General features: G+C 37.4%; 1 protein-coding gene across 24 annotated transcripts in view; it reads left to right on the top strand.

The window, feature by feature from the left end:
- ADGRL2 (adhesion G protein-coupled receptor L2) overlaps positions 1 to 21983 on the top strand; it is a 194649-nt gene that overhangs the window by 32143 nt on the left and 140523 nt on the right. For all 24 annotated transcript variants that reach the window (XM_034779316.1, XM_034779315.1, XM_034779311.1 and 21 more), the window contains exon 2: positions 5193 to 5365. In XM_034779316.1, the coding sequence (XP_034635207.1) occupies positions 5293 to 5365 (73 nt within the window). In that variant the 5' untranslated portion in view covers positions 5193 to 5292. The remainder of the gene's footprint in view (positions 1 to 5192; positions 5366 to 21983) is intronic.

Here is a 21983-nt window from a genome sequence, read left to right as displayed (position 1 = left end):
TCAGGGTGTGATCTTGTGTAATTCACCTTGTTTCTCTGAGCCTCAGCTTACCCATTGATAAAGTGGGTATGCTTATCTACCTTAGGTATGTGGAGGCTTAATTGAAGTTTGCAGAAGCATTTTGAGGTCCTAAGATGACAGGGCTATATATAAATTCAAAATAGTAATATTGATGGATTGTAGGATCTTGAAAGCTCTTCAGCAAAAGAAACAACCAGGCTTACGTAAACACAACTTCAGAGCTCCTCTCCATTTTCATTAATGGTAGGGCCTGATAAATTAAATAAATAAATTAATGGAGATATCCTATCTCCTAGAACTGGAGGGGACCCTGAAAGGCCATTGAGTCCAGCTCCCTGCCTTCATTAGCAGGACCAAGTACTGATTTTGCCCCAGGTCCCTAAGTGGCCCCCTCAAGGATTGAGCTCACAACCCTGGGTTTAGCAGGCCAATGCTCAAACCACTGAGCTATCCCTCCCCCCTGATAGAATAGGATAACATGTTGCTCAAAGGGGGAGAGAGACAGCTCTTTGCATGTTGTTTTGGACCTCTCAGAACCCTTGGGGCTTGGGTTCTGCAGAATTTGGGGATATGTCTGAGGGAGAAGCTCCTTTCAGAGAGCCACTTATCTCCAGACAGTACCTATTTCAAGGGGAACTGATACTTGGAGCAGCATTTTCTGTTTCTGGGGTGCTCCTGAGCAGTGTGGAGGGGGGAGAGGAGAGAAGGAAGCTAATGGTAGAACATGTTCTGTAGGAGATGTGCAGCTAAGCTTAGAGGTTTCAGCAGTCAGAGGGGTCAGGGAGCAGGGCAGAGATTTTAGGACGGGGCAGTCAATAGGCAGACCTTGGGCCAAATCTGGACCGCCATACACTTTTGAATGGACCCCAAAATCTTTTTATTTACATATTACCATCATCATTTTGTTTGTTTTTTTATTATTTTCTCCACAGTCTGGACCTTGACCAAGAAATTTGGACCTCGACAAAAAATAATTCGCTACCGCTGTTTTAGGATATGTAGGGCTGGGAGCAGAGTTCCGTGCATTCCATAGTGCTGCACAAGTCTGAATGCTGACTTCTCCTGATTTTTCGCTTCTTCAACAGGAAATATACAAAGTAAACCTCTCAGTTCCAGTTCAGGTTTTCCTGTGAGAGACTACAATATGGCCCAGAGGCAGGGATTTAAATTACAGCTGAAGTTTTTTGGACAGCTTTTGTTGCACTCTTAAGCAGTCTTTGCTCTGGGGAGCATCTCTCTTTCCCACTCTCAGACATTCTCTCTGGATCACCGATAGCTTAGGCCTATTAAGATCTGAGAGGAAACAAGTTATTTGCACAGGATAACCACTTGCTATGATCTACTTTTCTGTTCGCAAAGAGGTAACTTAATATGGCTTTTCCTGGTCCTGTTTGTTTGTTTTTTGGATTTTGTTGTTGTTGTGAGATTCCATTGTGTCTACATCTTTGGCATTTACGTGATCAGAAAGATGAGACTGACAGCAATGTTTATCCCTACAAGTGTCCTTTGGCTCCAGCTTGTCTTTGGGGTAACTTTTTCCAGGATTTGTTTTATTGTGCTGCTGAATAGTTGATTCAGTATTGTAATGTCCTTTTATTTTAATTGAATTAGTTACTATTCACGGTTTCATAACAATTTGCTTAATGGAGGGTTGTTATTAATTTGGTTAAAAAAATAAACAACAACAACAAAAATCTCTTGAAGTCAGTTTTCAAACTGTATTTGAATTTTTTTCTGGACTTTTGAAAGCACATCTTAGTGATAAACAGTCTGATGAAGGCTAATTAGTTTCTTTAGACATATTTTGCCTTCAGTGCAACAAAGTGAGTCAAGTTTTATTTCCCAGTAGACTAGACCAGTATAAATGTTGTATACCCACTATTTCTGTTTGTCACAAACATTTCAGTTTACATTATTCCTTCACCTGGGTGGTAGTTGCTGTTTTTGTAGTGTCCCAGGAACATTCTCAAGCCCCTTCTATAAACTATTGCTAGGTGTTAGAACACCCAAAATAAGTCCATTTAGAAGGTTTGAGGCCTTTACTCCTTCCCTCTGCCATTGGTTTTCCTATCTGGGCAGCTATTTCCTAGAAAGTGGTCATCAGTCTCTAATAGTGCTCTGATTATTTCCTTCCTTTCTTCTCACAAACAAGAAGGCATTGAGGTGAAGAATGACAAAGCACAGCCTTGTCACTATCCACTTTGAGGTGAAAAAAAAGCTTTTCAAAATTTATGCATACAGTTAAGCAGTCCATACAGCATTAAGTTATGGAAATAAAAAAGCCCATTTAAAACTAAATCTCAGGAAATCAAAATCCTCTGGATGGACTGGGAGCAATCAAAAGGCTGACTTAATTCACATGTAGCCATTATTGTGCCTCATCCACACTCTCAAATTATTCTAATTACTTGCTCAAATCATACTGAGCAGTCTGCAGTGTCTGTGAAATAGTTCAGTGATTTAGCCCTTTGGGTGTGACGGGTGAAGAATTAATCTAAATTCTCCTTAGGCTTTTTCTGTGGGAGAATTCCCAGTTTTTGATAACTTAGTATCAATACCTGCTTTTCTCCTGAGCAGGAACTCCTTAGCAATCTTACTTTCAGCTGCATGCAGTGTCATATGCAGATTTTAGATTTTTCAATATGCAAAGCCCTCTCAGCCCAGGATGAAAGATTTAAGAAATAAAATATGACTATCTCAGATTAAATGGTGATGGATCTTCACCTCTAGACACTTAGGCTTGGGCCAGGAAGAGCGACTCTGTGTTTGTTCTGCTCTTTGTGGAAATACATGTGTTATATGCATCACTCTGCCCCTTTGCTTGAAGAGCACTTGTTGGCTGTATTTGCAAATTGCAGGAAAAGAGCCTCTTTTGTTGAAAGCTTAGAATGCCAGTTCTCTTTCATTTCCCTGTATATGAGACTGTAAGAGCTTTGCATTCTGTAAGAGGTATGTGGGAAAAAATCCAACAGTGAAGTGGCATCGCCATTAAAGCCACGTCCACTGTGAAGCAGCATACTTGGCTACTCTAAATTATTAAACTCTTGTCTGACTGCATTGGTATTATGTCTTCCTGCACTCACAGCCAATGAAAGTGTGCGAGTCTTGTGGACAAGCAGCAGCAGTATTCCACTGATGGATTCATTGCTGCCCACAGGACTGTGTATAGCAACTCTGAAACAAATGAAGTGATTGTTAATTTCACCCTGCTGCTGCTTGTCAAAGCAATGAGCAACATCAGAGGCATTGCAGCTGTCTGTCTACAGACTCAATGTGTTTGTGACCATGAGGGTTAGAAACTTTTTTTAAAGGAAAGTGTAAATTCTCCAGAAATCAATGATTTGGGCATCCTTGCCCAGGAGAGCTTTCCCACTTGTCATTGGTGACTGGATGAATAGATTTTTCAAGTCCTAAGTGTACACCAATTTATAGACTCCCATATATATGGCCATTGAACTGAAACTTCTACAGTGTATCTCCACTAGGGCACTATCATGATCGTTGATGCATTTTGTATAGCAGCTTTGATCCCTAAGGATCTCAAGCCTGTTCTATAACAACTTTATAAAATGGCTCTGGGACTTTAAAAAAAAAAAAAAAAGGTGTGAATGGGTTGAAATGGACTACCAAGGACTATCCAGAGTACTGGGGTGTGCGGGTAGTTGCCCTTTCATTGGCTTAAGAGATTTTGCTGCTTCCAGCCTCAGTTTGCTATGCACAAGCAAGAAAGATAAAATAGGATACATGATCTGTGGAACTTTGGAAAGTCAGGTTACTTATTTTACGTGTAACCTCAGGCACCCAAATTTGAAAATTTTGGTCTGTCTGCCTATAGGGTCTGGGGTAATGTGGTACAGAACTTGTCTCCTTTGATCTATGTCTGTGCAGCATTTTTCAGAGGTTCATTATTATCATGTTCTGAGTTGCACACTCCTCTAGCTCATAGAGCCCACACTCATACTGGAAATTCAACTGTGCATTCACATTGATATCTTTAATATCTCAAACAGCTGTCTGCTGGAGACTGGTCCAGCTCATAGACCTACCTATGAAAGAGGAAGTAACCTGTTTTTCTGATGGTTGTTGCAAGAACGAAGGCACTGACTGAAGAGTGCATATGGCTGGTCAGACTTTCCAGTTCAATAACTGTTTTCCACTATCATTAAAAAAAAAAAAAATCAAATGTAAAACATACCTTTTTAAAGTCTTTCGTGTTACATGGTATGCAGGAGAAGTTCAGGTGAAGTTGGTTTCTCAAGTAGAACTAAGGAGTTCAGTCACTTGCTAAACCCAATGTGATCATGTGCTATACCATCTTTGACCTGGGCTAATGTACATGTGATTTGAAGTGGCAATATTAACAATGTGCTTGCAACACGTGGTTTTTTCCCCCTTGTTTGAAAGGTTTTTCATTGTGGTTAGAAGTTCTTTGAAACTCACTGGTCAAAGAAGCACGAGCTTTCTCAGCAAAATGGTTATTTTGATGACAATGTTGCTGTTTTAGCTTTTTGTCTAAGGAGGCAGAACTACACCTCTACCTCGATATAACGCTGTCCTCGGGAGTCCAAAAATCTTACCGTGTTATAGGTGAAACCATGTTATATTGAACTTGTTTTGATCCACTGGAGTGTGCAGCCCTGCCCCCCTGGAGCACTGCTTTACCACGTTATATCAGGTCGCATTATATCGAGGTAGCGGTATATGTGTAATAGGAAAAACTGGTGTTCTTATCTCCTGTGGTAGCCCTGATGTGCAGGGGTCCTGCTGAGCTTCTCTTTTGAGGTTTTATTATTGGTTTGTATCTCTTTCTGTACTTGGATCTGTTTTGTATCAGTGTTGTGTAGAATAATGTGTCTGTTGGGTTTTTTTGTGTTTAAACCCCACTCATCTGCAAATCCATGTTCTTATCTTCACTGTATCTCTTAGTAGGAGCACATTAGCTACAATCACATTTTCAACTTCTTCATCCTGGTTGATCACTGACCTTGATCATAAATCCAGCACGCCTGCCCGCTCCCCAGCCACAGTACAGCTGTACTTCATGTTATATTTTTGACTTTCTGTCGTGTCAGCTAAAATTTGATAGCCGATATGTGAATCATTTTTGTAAAATTTGTTAGTATATGACTAACAATGGAATCTTTTTTTGTCTGTTTGTTTTCCATCCCCAGATATGAAGATCAATGACACAGACCACCGGCTTCAATGATGCTGGGCATTTATAACTGGGTTCATTAAGGAATACAAAGAAAATACTTAAAGGGATCAATAATGGTGTCTTCTGGTTGCAGAATGCAATTTTTTTGGTTACTTCTCATAACTGGCTTCCTACAGAATACAGAAGGTAAGATTATATTCTGTCTTTTAGTTATGCTCCAGATGAGAGACCACATGCTCTTGTATAATTTTAAAATATTATTTTGCTTTTAGATTACTCAGGAGTTTTAGGATGCATCTGCCTAACTAGAAACAAGTAATTACTACCTGTCCTGTTCTAGAGCTTAGCTGTTAGTCGAAATGATTGATATTAAAACAAAACAAACATTAAAAATGTACATTGTTTGATACAGTGACACTAAATAACAGTATTCAGACAACTGGAGTGATGATAGAACTGGTAGGTGGTTTATTTTTAGATTCCTTCTATTCAGTCCTCTCACTATACTGTCCTTGAGCACAAGTAAATTGCAAGTTATATAAACAGTGCATAGTTGTTTAAAATACGTTCTAATGGAACCAAAAGCAGTAGTCAGAGCACCTATTTTACTTACATTGATTGGCTTGCTGGAAATAAAACTGCAAATATTTCATTAAAATCAGTGCTATACGTCTGAGAATTGGGCAAATGAAACTGAAAGTGCATACAGGAGCGCTGCCAGTTTAAAAACCTAACTGCTCTCTGTAAATTGTTCACCTCTGGTACATATAGCACCTAAGATTGCTCTTAAATAGAAGAGATTAGTGAGGAAAAACTTTTTTTTTTCTTTGTGTAAAATCAGTTCACTGTTTCGATAATATAGTCAGTCTCCTTGGTGTTTTTGTGGCTTTTTTAGACAATTAGAGTGGAGCGAGAAACATTTTAAAAGAATAGGAAAATATTATTTTAATTTTTTTAATCACAAATATTGGCAAGGGAATTTTGGGCTAAGTGTAATATCTAAAAATATTTGTAACTTTTTAAAAATTAACTAGGTTTCAAGTTGGCCGTTTTCCTTTAATAGCATTCATCCCCATCGTTAGATAACCCCATGACTGATAGATAATATACTACTTTTAAGAGTGTAATGATTTAATTTGCAGTTCCTCAGTTACATCTGATACCACTTTAAAAATAAAAAAAGTAGGGATGTATCTCACCATGTATGAATTCTTTGGATTCATAGGTCAAACCCCTCTGAGTAATTCAGAAAATAGAGTGCAGTAAAACTAAACAAGCACTACTGTCAAACAAAACCTAGCAAAGTTTAAAGGCTTAAATATCTTATAAAAGCTCTCACATTCAATATATATTTATTTAAACATTTGTTCTAGTCTAAGACTCTCTCAACTTACTCAGTTCTTGGGCTTGAATTAATAAACCTATTTGGCTGAAATATAGTAATAACTCCTATGTAGACTTCAAGGAGTACACTTCAAGGAGTACCTTCCTGAGGGTTATTGCCTTTGAAAGGTCTAGGTTTGCCTAAACAGCTTTCAAGATTTCTCTCTTTCCCCCATCTTCTCCCCGCCCTGAGTTGTGAGTATAGTGCTGAAGACCAACACATTCATCTTTTGGATTGTATGATTCTTTGGATAGTAACTTACGATTTTTAGAGACTATACATTTGTGTGTTCTCGGTGTCCTTCATGTTTTTAGTCTTGGATGAAACCTTATTGTCATATGAAAAACAAGTTTCTGCAGATGGGAAGCCACTAGGAGCTTAGATATCTAAATTTTACAGCTAGTTGGCTTTGGTAATTACTGTGTTTGATGCAAAAATGCATTCATCTTGCAAGAATGAATGAACTAGTCTAAAATTGTATTTAAAAGATAGTACTGGGAAATAGTGTTTTCACTTCATGGCTTTTCCAATTAAAGGTGCTCAATGACAGTTATAAAATCTTAAGTTTGTGTGTGTGTAGTTATTTAAAAATCTCTCAACTCAGAATTTTAAAATATTTATCAAAATATCTCAGTATTGGAGTTCAGCAATATGTAGCAGTTGAAGAAGATCTGGAAGCAGGAAGGGGAAAATGCTATAGCACACATAGTTATAATTTTTTTCTGGTTAACTTAGATATATCTAACAAGCAATTTACTACTGTGTTTGGGTAGGAAAAATAAACTGAAAGCTTCTGCATGCCAAATTTGCAGAAAGGTAATTTTCATTTTCATTTGTAACATTTCAGATCCATGTTGTTCTATCCCTATTCTGGCTTCTAGGAGGCAGTAGCAATCTTTTGATGCTTCAATGCTGAATTCAATTCCTTTAAAGTCTACACAAGACTTACTTTCTCTGCTAAAATAAATGGAAGGAAATTGGGAGCAGCTAACAGAATCACACACAATTAATTATAAATTCTAAGAATAAATGAAATATTTTGGCACTGTATTTTGAAAGTGAATATTAATATTGAGTTGATTTAAGCCACCAGAAGCAAAGTGAATACAGCATTGCTAGACTTTCTGACGAGATTGTGTTGCCTTTTGTTTCAGTCATAAAATATGCCAAGTGTAACATGCTCTACTAACGATGCTTCATCCCTGGAAGTATAACCACAAACAAATGCTAAAAACCAGTATCTAAGACAGTGGTTCTCAAACTTTTGTACTGGGGACCCCTTTCACATAGCAAGCCTCTGAGTGTGATGCCCTCACCCCTTATAAATTAAAAACATTTTTTAATATATTTAACACCATTATAAATGCTGGAGGCAAAGCGGGGTTTGGGGTGGAGGCTGACAGCTCATGACCCCCCCATGTAATAATCTTCCGACGCCCTGAGGGGTCCCTCCCCCCAGTTTGAGAACCCTTGAAAATAGGAATATCTTTAATTCTCTGACTTGGAATCTAGCTACTTAATTTTTGTTATGGAAATCTTATATACATAAGCAGGTTGTTGCAGCTGGAAAAAAAAAACTAACTAAATTTCATGCTGTTAAGAGTGAATGTTTCTGTACAGTGAAAAAAGATTCCAGGTGTGGACCAATGGTTCATTAGTCCACTTAATGAAAAATTTTCCAATCAAGACAAACTCCTCGTTGCTGTCACAGTGGCTTAATCCAATAGGTTGTTAGCAGACAGAGACTGTTTCACGAGAGACTGCAGTATTATTTGCAGTATCTATCAAGTCAAGAATCATATCTGCAGTTAAGAGAAGTTTCTTTTCTTTTCTTTTTGAGGCAACAGGCCAAGGGGTTTGCTTTTGAAGCAGTTCCTTCCTACAGGTAAAGAGAACCTGGAAAGGACATATACTGGCAGCTAGAAGGAAAACTGCAGAGAGTTAGTACATACTTCTGGTACATTGATCTGTGTCATCTCAGTTTGCTCTAGAGAAGTCTAACAGGGCATCATTGCCTAACAGCAGTAAGTAGATGCTAATGGGACACCAAATAAAGAGAACCAAGCAAAAGAAGGAAACATGAGGGAAGAAGAGCTAAAGTTAATTAGCTTAAATATTTACTTTACATTTTATTTTAACGTTACGATCAAGATTTGATTTAACTTTTTGATTCATTTTATGTCAAAGTAATTAGGGAAGAAATTCCAAAAAAGTGTCAGTGGGTTTGATGTCTCATGTATAGGAGGATTTTAAAAGTTTTTTTTTTCCATCCTTGTGTATTTGATTTTTAAAAAACTCTGTTTCCTAAAGTAATAGCTATTATTAATTAGGTTCAGCCCCTCTTTGTCTATAAATAGTCATTTTTGTTTACATTAAAATAAAAAGCATAAAACCCAGATTTTTAGACATTATATACTCCAGTGGAGTAGACAATATATTTTGTTCACAAAATTTTATTTACAAAAATTGAAAGTGCTTCTAAATGTGCACCTGAAATTATTACATTTATTTTAAGAGATACATTTAAATACTAGGTACTATACACACCTAGTTCCTGAAACATGGAGAATGCATGTAGCATTCTTAGCCCCCTCTGAATCCTCTGAAGGCAATGGGAATTGAAGCCTCTGAGCACATTTCAAAAGATGTTCAACATCCTTGCCCAATTGAGACCCCCCCAGGGCCTAATTCTGCAAACAGTTGTACACATGAATAAATTCACATATGTGTATGTGTAAGTGTTAGCGGGATTGGGCCCGTAGTAGTTAAAACACACAAACCCTTGTTCACAGCATATCTTGAATTGATAGGAGAGCTTCACTAATAGAGAAATCAACTTTTTGTTAACTGGTTTAATTTTTGTTTTGTCCATTTCTTCCAGGGTAGTGCTTGCTGTAGCATCATGTGTCAGTAAGTAGGAATGTAAATTGAATTTCTCTAGCTTGGAGAATTAAATCACAGTAACTCTGTGTGAAACACTACATTTATTAGGCAACTTCTTGGTTTAATGAAATATCCACAAACATAACGAGTACAATTTTGCGCCACTTCTGTTAAGCAACCAATTTTTGTCAGTCCCTTGTGTGCTCAATTCTGATAGGTTTTACTGAATCCATACTGCATAATGGAGTCTTAGTAAGTAAAAGTCAGATATTTGAATGTTAGCACTGTTTGGCACTAGTGATAAATAACAGCAGCTCTTGGAAAAATGGGGATAGATTTCAGGATAAGTCATCCAACATAGTGTATTTTATGATTCCATTAGTAAAAATGTTTTTGTTAAATAATGAATGCAGATTATTTAAAGGCAAAGATTTATGTAAAAAGGAATGGTAGGGTGCCTATAAAAACCAAAACAGATGTATTGAGTTCTGCTTTCAATATTTGTTGTGAACAAATGAAGAAATACTTTCATGGTGTTTATTTAGTGATGTTTCTATTTTGTTTCCTGAAACAGACATAGGGCCAACACAGCTTTTAAAAAGTAAATTGATCTAAATAGTGAAATCAAATTTCTTTTTAAAGAAAAATGCCAAGTAAACTTTTCAAGTGCAGTTTTAGATTAAGGAGGCAATCAGACTAGCTGGCAAAAAAAACCAACCAACCAACCAAATAAAAAAGCATCAGATTCTTTAGCATGTGGGCAGTGCATGTCCTTTCATTCATTCCCTCTATGGTGGGACTTGAGGTTCATGTTTTGTGAAAGAAAATAGCTATTTCAAAAATGTAGGAGAAATGACATGGGAATAGAGAAATCTGATAGCCTTGACAGTCTCAGTTTGTGAAGTGCCATTTTAAATATTGCATTAATACTTGTTTAGAGGACTTACTAAGAAATCTTAATTTTAGCCACTAAATTATTTATTTTAATTCATACACATTCTCAAATTTGTTATAATTTTAACAAAAAAAAAATGGAAATCTAAATTACTGTATGCTAGGTATTAGCTACTCTTTTAAAGAGCTGTGTTCCTGCTGTCATTTGCTAAAACTTTGAATTCCTCTTGTAAAAGAGGCTCTCCTCACAAGGAGAGAAGGACTTTGAAAATTTGTCAAAAAATGTACAAACACAATTTACTCCTGCTAAGGGCAGATGTTACCTTTCCAGAGTCTTCTAAACTATTGCTTCAATTTACCACTTTTCATTGTGATAACCTTGTTCAGTCTCAATGGGAATAGCTACATGACCAACCACTAGGATGAGACTGAATTGACTCAGCTACCTTGGCTTAGCCTACTGTCACAGTTGACTCTGAGTCTTTCTTCTCCCTCCGCCCCCCATATTTGGATATGTTTTAGATTAGTTAAAGACTATAGGGTGCCTTTTCTACAAGGTACATGTGGATTGGCCACACATCTCCTATATAAAATTTATTGGGACTCTCAGTGCTATGTTATGGAGCACCGAGAATGTAATATATCATTTTAATTTTTACTACCTTTAATGGTTTTAAAACCAAATCACTGTATACATTTATTTTAATGATTGCATTCCTGTTTTGTACTAAAATGGAAGTATACCGTTGCATCTGAGGAACAGGGCATTTTATTTAGCTTTATCAGTACACACTTCAGTCCTCCTTAGTTGTGTTTGTATTATACTTGTGGAACATAGTACAAAATGGAGAGGTTCGTAACCCATAGGATGGGGAAGCATAAAACATCTGAATTAGTGTATATACCATCACTGAAAGTTCTCTTCTTACTACTGTCATATTTGTCCACATCAGAATCAGACAATAATGAAGGTTCTCATAAAGTATAATAAATCTAAATTTAGCATGCAAAACCCTAATCCTGCAATCATGCATTTAATTTTACACCCACAAATAGTTCAGGTGAAGTCTATGGAGTACTCATATGAGTAAAGTTGCATGCACCAATCTTTGTAGGATCACATCCATATATTGAACGGAATATTTATACTAGTAGTTCGGTTAAAACCTATCTTACTGACTTTGTGCCAATAAACATACTTACACAGCAGTAATACAAATATATTGTTGAATGTAAGATTCACATAAAACACTAATTTTCATGTCCAGTTCTGTATTTGTGATTTAGTTCCAGGATGTGTTCCACAAGGAACAAGAAAGCAATCCATTCAGAATAAAAAGGGACTTTGCTTTATGTCTGTGCATGTTCTCTTTGTAAGTGTGCTTGATGGTCTATATGACCTTTCTGTATGCTGGTATTCAATTGCTTATGCCGATATGACAAGTTCCCAGACAACAAAGGCACTTAAAAGTTGACTTTGGTGTTTTTGAAGTGTGATATAGTAACACAATATTTACTTTTTAACATAAATATGATATCTTCAGTTCTTTCTATGGGGTAATTATATAAAGGGAAAGATCCTTAATAAGCAATATACTTTGCTCTAAATTCTACTGTATCTCTAGCAATGCATTTATTTTTGTAAAATCATCTTGCAAAGTTTTGTTTCTAACTCACTCTAAAATTAATAAAAATTCACATCATTAAAGCTAGAGCCATTTTCAGTTTTATATGCTATCTTCTGTAGCATTAGTTTATTCACTGATAAATCTTATCAAGTTTGACAGATTTATTGTAATGTACGGGTATGACTGGATTGATGTTTTGAAAGTTATACCTAAAAATATTGGATTTTCTCCTGATTTGCCATCCTTGTTCTTAACAATGTAAAATTTCCCCACATTTAGCACACCAGTAAATTTTGTATCATCTTAAATCCATGGAAATATTATGACAAACTGAAACAGAGCAATCCTTGCTGACATATAGGAACTAAACAAAGCCCCATGATTCAAGATGTCTCAAATTTTCTGTCTACCAAAAAGAAATTTGAACTAACTAGTCCACAAACTTTCAAAACCCAATTGTGCTAAAGCTTTTTGTGTTTCCATTATCTCTATCTTCTAGCTTTCTTTTGAAGTGTAAAGAAATAGAGCTGTATAAATGTTTGCTCAGTTGGTGGATGCCTCTTTCAATAAATGGAGACAATTCATCCATGTCCAAGTGACATTAAGACAGCCCTTTTAAGGGGAGTGAGGGAAAATGTGTTCATTTCCAATGACACTAAATCAGTTCAGGTGGTTTGGAATTTTTCATCCTTTTTCTTTTCTTACCTTATACTAATAAGGTAATTCACTGGTATTTCAGTGCTGTGCATTAGTGATGTTTGTCTCCCCCCCCAAAAAATCTTTCCCCCTCCCCAGAAATGTGTGAGTGGGAGAGGGGTTGGAAAGCAAACTAAACTTCTGTATTGGTTGCCTAAGCAACTCATACATGGGAGAAACCCAGAGAGTTCACATAACTTCAATTCCTGTTTATAGTGCTAGGCTAACGAGAGCTAACTTTTCCCCCCAGCCACATAAATTAGGAGTTAGACCAGTGTAATTGATGATCTATACTAGCAGAGACTATAAGTAGTCCATGACGCCGTTTTGAGAGGTTTTTCCTATTAAACTTGATTTCAGTAAGTTCATTTAAAGCTGTCATTCTCAGCAGATTCTGCAAATACGTTGTATTTTTAGGTGGGAAAAGAAGTGAGAAATATTTTCTCTTTAAATTGTAGCTGGAAGATTTTTGTCCTGTTTCATATCACCTCTTGATTGTAAACATCTCTGTCTAATTGGCCTTTTATCCACTGATCCTGTCTGACTACTTGGCATGCAACCTGACCTTCCTTCCCTAATGTTTCACATTATTATCTCCCATATTCTCCCCATTGAGCTGTCCCAGTTCTTTTCTCTAGCTCAAGGCTGATAGGTTGCCTCTGATATTTTTGTCTACTTCTTCAAACAAGTTTCTGTTGTGAAAGGGTGTTGCTTGTAAAATGAATTTTAATAATGTACAGATTATAAAATGTATCTTCAGCATTGCAATTCTGTTTGGAAAAATGTGGTTTTGTGGCCATTTAGAATTGATTAGGTATTTCAGTGGTTTCAAGATAAATTTGCTCTTAGTAAACAAAAAAGAACAGTTTGGCGCTTACACTTTTATATTGTTTAATTTGCAACAGATGAAGTTGGTGTGCATGAAGAATGAAGCCTGGAAAGTACTAGAAGGCAAACTAGTGGTTCGTGATGTGGATTATTACTCATTAGTATGGATGGAATCACAATATATCATTTTATAGATTACCAGCTAAAAGAAAATGTTATTAATACAACATGTTATACAGTGTTGTTTCAAGTGCTACTCAATAACCATCAACTTTGAATTTTCTCTATATGTTTATAGATTGTTTTGCAATGTACTATTTAAAAAAAGAAGAAGAAAACTTCTTACACGGAACTGTAAATGTTCCAGCACTCAAACTACCTGAAGTATGTGCAGTGTAAATACAGGGTATGAAAACCTTGAATACCTGCATATAATAAACTGCCTTAAAAGATTTTATAGAAATAATGTTTTACTAAAAGCAGAGTGCCCATAGAGGAAGATCATTCAAGAAATAGATTGAGTTGCCAAATGTATTTATTGACTAACTACATTAATATATTAATTAGCTTTGAGTTTCACTTGATTAAATCAATGGAGTTGTAACATATTCTGGCAACAGTTGCGCTTACAGTATGAGACATATTTAATCTGTAACATGCATTATTATCTAGCTTTTGCATGATATGTTTTTGAACAACATCGCCGTTTATTTAAGACAAGAAACTTGTTTAATCCTTTGCTTTTAGAGTTTAGACAGAGATGTGCTCTGAATATTAGCTTTCAAAAACCCTTTCTTTTGTTGCATTGATGACATTCATAGCAGAATCAATTATACTAGCCTTATTTACCATGAAAGTGTATCTGAGAGCTATCATTCCATTCCTCAGCAGTATTGTTAATTGGCTGATAGCTGATAGCAAATGTACAGTGACAGTAGTGGGGAAAACATTTAGTGAGGAAAAGACTTGATCAGGTTGTACTGAAGTGGCAGGTTCTGGCCAAATTTAGGCTCTTGATCCCACTTCCACTTGGAGTAAAATATTAAATGGTGAAGAAAGAACAAAATGCATTTAAGAGCATTCAGAGATGTTAAGGAACAATAAAACTCTGTAACCATGTAAATGACAGCAGCTGACTATTTGAATTAACTTTGTGTTTAGCTTAATTTGGGGTCCTAATTATTCTTAACTTACGTGAGTAGATTTCAATTATAGTATACTGCAGGGATTTGTAGCTAAGGCAACTGAAGGAATCATTTCACATAAAGTACTTTTGTTCAACTGATTAGGCAGGTTAAAATGGAACGATAGAAAATTGAAACCTTGTCTGATAAGGCCCAACAGATTGTTTCCGGTTGCACCATGAAAAAATTGTGCTAGTACAGTTCATTCCCTCTCCACCCCATCTCAAGATTTGCATCAATAGAGAAGATGTATAGTATAATATGTTTATAACCTGATAAAGTATTTTTATTTCAAAAGATTACAGGCTTAGTGCCAGAGTAAACCTGATTGCAACCAACTGATTATAGCGACTACTAAAAAAAGGTGTGTGGCTATAATTAAGGAATATATTCATATTTTCATGAACCCTTAGATTAAGTCTTTGTAAGGGCAGTTTTTTTCCCCCCAGAAGCTTATGTTGAGTATTTTATAACATTACTCATCTGAGCTTTTAAATTGTAAGAAGTTGACACGGCTGCACATGTGGAATAACTACTTCCTCAACAAAGAGTTTTAGTACATACTGTAATAAAAAGTACCCAGAATAGATATACTTCTGATAGAGACACTGTAAAGGTGGCATGCCTCAAAGTTTAAGCATCTTATAAAGTCAGTATTCCTAAATGTCCTCCAGATACTTGAAAAAAATAACATGCTGTGACGTACCAGGATACAATCCAGACTAATGAGTAGCTGTGTAACCCCTGCCCTCTAACCTGGAGTGCCCTTTATAATGCTTTACTGCTGTAGCCTCCAGCCTGGACCGCTCACAGACAGCCTCAAGCATTAAGTTACTCGCAGGTAGGTAGGTAGGGGTGTGTGTGTGTGTTATAGCCAGCCAGCCACACCGTGGCTTTTACCAGCCTAAGTTATACTGCATGGTGACCCCCAACACACTCTGTCTTAGATTCCCTCCCCCCGAAATGTATGTCCTGTACTGCCAGCCCTCTCCTGGACAATACAAGTTTATATCAAGTCAGTTACTTTAGTAGAAATAATATGCACACAACTTGTCACCCCAAATGGACAGACACTCCCCTGACACTTCAATTTAATCACACTGGATTAAAGCAATAGAACAAGGTTTTTAATTATAAAGAGAGAGATTTTAAGTGAGTACAAGTGATGAGGCACAAAAGTCAGAAATGGTTACAAGAAAAATAAAGATAAAATGCAATTGGTGCCTAATTTAACAAGCTATGTTTCATTCAAAGCAAAGTCTTCTCACCACATTCTTTCAGCAGTCTTACTGACCAAACTTCTTAGGTCAGAACCCCTTCTCCCAGAATCTGATGAATGCTTCCTTTATTACTTCAGGTGTCATTAATGTGATGGGTGTGTGTGTGTGTGGGTTTCGTGGGGTATTTGTCCCTCCTTTTTATAGTTCCCCTCTTGAAAAACATTTCCAGCTGAGTACAAAAAGTCTATATGCAAGGATGTTCCCTGCTGCTTTTCCTCACCTGTTCGAGCTTCCTTTGCTTCCCTTGCCTATTGATGATGCTTTCCTGCTTAAATGCAAATTAAGCTGAGCCTACATTCTTTTGTTTAGGACAGACCTGTTTGCCAACTTCTGCTTGGGTAGGGCTGTGGTTTGGAACACATGTTAATAACATCATACTGGGAAATCTCTTAAACTTCACATGCAATGTTGCCACACACATTTTACCAGGATAGTAATGACTAGCAAATTACAAGTTTTCAAATGATACTCCGCAATGCATACTTAATACAAAGATTATTACCATAGGGCAGGGATCGGCAACCTTTGTCCCGCGGCCCACCAGGGTAAGCACCCTGGCGGGCCGGGCCGGTTTGTTTACCTGCTGCATCTGCAGGTTCGTCTGATCGCGGCTCCCACTGTTCGCTGCTCCAGGCCAATGGGGGCTGCGGGAAGCGGCAGCCAGCACATCCCTCCGCCCACGCTGCTTCCCACAGCCCCCATTGTCCTGTAGTGGTGAACAGTGACCAGTGGAATCCGCGATCGGCCGAACTTGCATATGCGGCAGGTAAACAAACCGGCCTGGCCTGCCAGGGTGCTTAAGCTGGCAGGCCGTGCACCAAAGGTTGCCAATCCCTGCAATAGGGTGTACAGCACAGGGATACATTCTGTCACACATGCCTCCAAAATGAAGTCTGCATCATGGTTTAAGTCCCTGCTTCTAAAGTGAGAAAACTAAACTTGCTGTTTGTGTTTTGTTCCCCCTGCATAACTATCATGTTGTCTGCCCTCCTCTGCCTTCTGGCTCAGTAATTCTGAACAGCCAGGGTAGTGAAAGTTACAAGGGTTCTTACCCTGCTGACTCAGAAAAGCAGAGTGGAGGAACAGCACAACATCTATGTCTGCAAACCAAAACATAGGTCTAATTCAGGTCTGCCAGCTTTGACCATGCCCCTAGAGTACACACTTAGAGCATATGTATACTGGCTTCATAGAAGCCACTTTGTTATTATGTGTGAATGTTGTCTTAGGCATTAAGCACAAAAATGGTTTAATTCTGCTGCGGTCAGAGTGCAGCTCTGATTTCATAGCGCATCAGTGTGCTTTTTCAATGCATTTTAAAAAAAAGACTGTATTAAAACACATTTTAAAATGAAGTTCTTAAACTAGGTAAAACCTAATGACCTTTAAGTAAGCGAAATTAATAAATAAGTTTAAATGCCACTGAGAAACACAGTGGTTTCCAGAAGTGGCTGACAAAAATGGGTGTTTTTGCCCATACGTCTGACATATTTCTCAGCTGTTGTTAGTTCTCAGATGATAGTATAGCATTAGTGGTGTATGTGGCCCCTATTAGTGAACTAGGAGAGCTCTCTGGAACTCGTGGAGATGTGCAATGCCTCCCTCATGCCATTTTTTTCATTTTCTAAAATCTTTGTAGGATAGAATAATGGTTTCTACCACTGGGAAGGCATAGAGAGAATGGAAGTCTTTGTACAGGGCCACCCTAAAATAAGTGAATCTTAATGAAATGTTACAAAGTTTAATTTTTATAAACTTTTGCTCATACCTGCAGGTGTTTGTGGACGTTGGGGAACACGTCTTTTTGGAACTCTATAGCTGGTATATTCCTTCTATTAAAGGCTGTGGCTTCCCTTATATGCCTGTACAGGAAAGATGGGGGCATGGGCTACCCTCATCACATGACTTAGCATGGTAGGTTGATCAGTCTCTGCAAGACTGCTGCTCTCGCGCTTGTGCAAGTGGGTGGAGAGGTATGTGAGGGAGCCTTGACTCCAGTAGCACATACAGGAGGAATATTTTTTACTAAATGAAGGGCTGGCTCAGATTATTTCCAAAGGAGGAAAACCAGGGATCAAATTTGTGACTGTTACAATCCAGTCCCTGTTCTGCTCTTGGGGAAACTAAGTGCCATCACTTAACCAGAGCTAGTAAAAATTCCATAATGCAGACCTAAGTAAGTTTTCCTTGTAATACTCAGATTATAACACATATAGGGAATCATATCCAATCTTGCCTACAGCAATTTAAAGGTGACCTGCAAAAGAGGGGAGGGTGAAGAGGAAATAGTTTTTTGCCCTGTTTTCATTAATGATGTATAAAGAAATCCTGAACATTAGTTTGGTTCTTCAGCAGAGAAAGGTTCTCCTTGGTTTTTACCTTAGGTATTCAGAGCCTGTCTAGACTGCAAGACTGATGAGTTGGTGAACTAGAGAAAAGATAACTTCATAATTTATGTTCTTATGTTCATAAGAGTCAAGAGTAGGAGGCAGAGTAATTCAGGGAGAAGGGATTTTTAGTTAGACTTCATAAAACTTTGGGTTTTTATATGCTGTTTGTTAATACTTAAGATAACTTCTCAGATGTTTTAGAAAGGATGTCTTTGTGAAAGATTCATTACCTCCATCCTTTCAGCAATGTGGTAAAATATAGGTCCTCAAGCACTCTTCCAACACCAGAGAAGAACAGAGTTGATCTTTCTAAGGTAACAAGTAAATAGGAAAAATAAAAATAATTTTTTCATACATCAGGAGCAAAGAGGGGGAAAAAGCCCACACAACCAAACAAGGGAACAAGCGCCAGCTTCAAAAAATCATTTGCAGTTCACCTTCAGCATTTGTATAAGGTAGTAGGCAAAGACTGCATGTATTCTATTGGATAAAGTATTTGCCTATGTATTGCATTGTTAATAAGTTCAAATCTTGTCAAACTGGTACCTTTATTAAAATTTGTAGTATTCCACTCTCAACTTGGTCCTCTGCTAGGGGTCTGGAATCCATACATGAGAACTTTAGTGTGGAGAACTAAGTTTACTCTAATGGTCTTGCTTAATGTGACTATTTAAACACTTAGTTCTATTTTATTGTAGCTATTTTATCATATCTTTATTGATTCCATCATTTCTAAATGTGAAGAAGATATTTTAGAGGCCAATTTGATCCCTCTTTGTGGGAGGAGGGGTCAACGTTTAGGGATATTCTTGGATGAGGGGAGAAGAAGGGGGGAGGTGGAAATAGAGAAGTATTTTCTCTGTGATGTCATCCATATTCTTTTTCTGACTCTGCAGAAGTACCTCCTGAGGAGTTCCTCAGGAATCTTGGTTTTCTGGTGCAAATGGAATAGGCTTCTGAGTGCCTCTCCATAGCATCATTACCCAGTCACCCTTTGGGAGTGCAAACCAAGTGATTGTTGTCATGAATTTAGGTCCCATTAATTTGTGCTCAGAAAACCTTCTTGAAGGGAATCACAGGGAAGTGGCCAGTGGGGAAGCCCCTAGCAGCAGAGCCAGAGGATGCCAGGGAGAGAGAGAGCCATTTAGATGGCTGTGGCTTCTAGTGATGTATGGACTAGAGATGTGTGGACTCCCCTACTCTCCTCCCGCCCCCCCAAACTTTCTGCCCACTCCATAGGTGCTGTGGGAACTCTGCTTACCTGCCCTGCCTCACTATGGAACGATAATGAAGAAACTTGTAGCATTTCTAGTCCTCTGCTCAAAAAAATCCTTTGAAACAAGCACACTTCATGTTCACGTCTCACTCACCTCAGGTTCACAACAATGCAATTCCATAGATTTCAGTGGAGTTGCTTCTAATGTACTAGCATCGGAAGAGAATCAGGCCTTCTCAATTTATCCGAATTAACAAGCTGGTCCTTTAAACAGATCTTTGGGCCTGAGTTTACAGACAAACCTTTTAGGGCTCCACAATGTAATTCCAATAGGAACCAAAAATTATACCAGATTGTATCAGTAGTCCCTGTAATCCCGAATTTTGTCTTCAGCAGTGGCCAGAGTTAGATGCTAAGGTATAAAAAAAGGTGACCTGCCAATAGTGGAAGTTCCTTCCTAATCTTATCAGTTAGTAATTGGTTTACATGTTTAAACATGAGGGTTTATAGTTCTGCTTTAAAATATAACACTATATACAGTTATATTCCATATGACATGACTATAACTGAGTGGTGGTCTTATTCAACTAAATGTCTAATCCTTTTTTATTTCCTGCTAAATTCTTGGACTTGATATTATGGCACTGAGTTCCACAGTTTGTGCAGTGTGTAAAAAATGTATTTACTGTAATCAGTTTTACATGTTGCCTTTCAATTTCATTCAGTGTCTCCTTGTTCTTGTGTAATAAGAGAAAGGAAGTAGGAGTATGCTATTTACCTTCTCTCTACAATCATTTTATATACCTCTCTTCCGTCCTTTTACTCTCTTCTCTCTAAACCAAACTGTCCCAATCTTTTCCTTCTGACTTCACATGGGCATTTCCTGAAGGCTAATGCTTTTCATTGTCCATCTCTGGACCCCTTAGGTTTCTGCTATAAACTTTTAGATAGTGTGACCAGGATGGAACACAGTTTTCCAAGTTTGGGTAACCATCAGTTTATATAATAATGTTTATAGTATTTACATTTTCAAAATGTTTATCCCATTCTTTATCTTAATATTTTGTTTGTTTTATTGCCATTGTATTGGAGTAGAGGTTTTCATTGAATCATGTTAGGTCCTTTTCCTGAGTAATTAGAGTTAGTTTAGAACACAACAATGCTTATAAATAGTTTAAAATTATTCCTTCTAATGTGAATTACCTTGCATTTAACAACATTTAATTTTGTTTACCATCATGATACCCATTAACCTTTCTCTGTGAGATCCCTGAGAAGTTTCTTAGTCTTCTGTAGTCTTGACTAACCTAAATAACTTTGTATTATCAGCAGACTCTGTCATGTCATTGTTGTCACCACCATTTCCAGATGATGAAGAAATGTATGGAACACTACCAATCCAAATATGGAATCTTGTATCTTTCTCCACCCTGCCCTCTTATCCTTATCTACCCAACACCATCTGTGATGAGGAAATTATTCATTTTCTCTGCATTGTCTTCACTCTCCTTAACTGCTCCCTTAGCTCCCTGATGTCCAGCAGACCCATCAGTTCTTTCACAGGCTTCCTACTTTTGTTATACTTAAATAATTTCATGTTATGAGATCATTGGAAAATGTTTTGGAAAAATATCTACACATTTGAGGTGTGCACAGAACATTGTGGCATGTTTTCTTGTCACATGAGTGAGAGTACAATAATATTTTACTTTAAACAGCTATTATGAATGGCTATTTCTAACTGCTGCAAATACTTTTTTATAATTTGGTAACTGACATATTCTGTTGAAAATTTTACTACACATAATTGTAGCAAACTCTTTCATGTGTATTAAATAGCTCTCTCTGCTGTGCAAACCGTGCATTGTAGGTTTGGTACTTGTGTATAATACACTCTTCTATTCAGGGACTTTTTGAAAGTCAGATTTTGTTTTAAATTAAAAAAATGCATGGCCAACACATGCCCTGCAAGAAAAGAAGGCAGTTGCAGCTGGTCCAGAGAGGGTCTGTTATGTACATAAAAGTTTCATGTCAGTATTTCAACACAACATTCTTTTGGGGTATCTATGTTATCACTGAATGAGAAACTGTTTCACATTGACAGGCGGATAGAATGTTGTGCTGAATGTGTAAATTGGAATTATCACATCTAGCATTTCCCTTTACCAGGTGCCAGTTTGCTGCTGCAGTTCTGCAATAATGTCGAAGTAGTGCCAGGAATAGTTTCACTTGCTAATTATCTTTTATCATCTCCAGTATTTAGTGCTTGGGCAAACAGCTTGTCCAGGTGTTTTCAGGAATGCCTAGTAGGACAGTGCAAGACTGCAGGTGCTCATGTGGCAGTAAGGACAATAAACAGAACACCAAAGGTATCTGCATCCATCTGTGTAATTCTTATTAAATTCAAGGTTTTTAAGTCCC

This window comes from Trachemys scripta, chromosome 8 (assembly GCF_013100865.1).
Source record: "Trachemys scripta elegans isolate TJP31775 chromosome 8, CAS_Tse_1.0, whole genome shotgun sequence".
In the NCBI taxonomy this organism is placed as follows: Eukaryota; Metazoa; Chordata; order Testudines; family Emydidae; genus Trachemys; species Trachemys scripta.
This window is presented reverse-complemented; position numbering and strand designations above follow the sequence as displayed.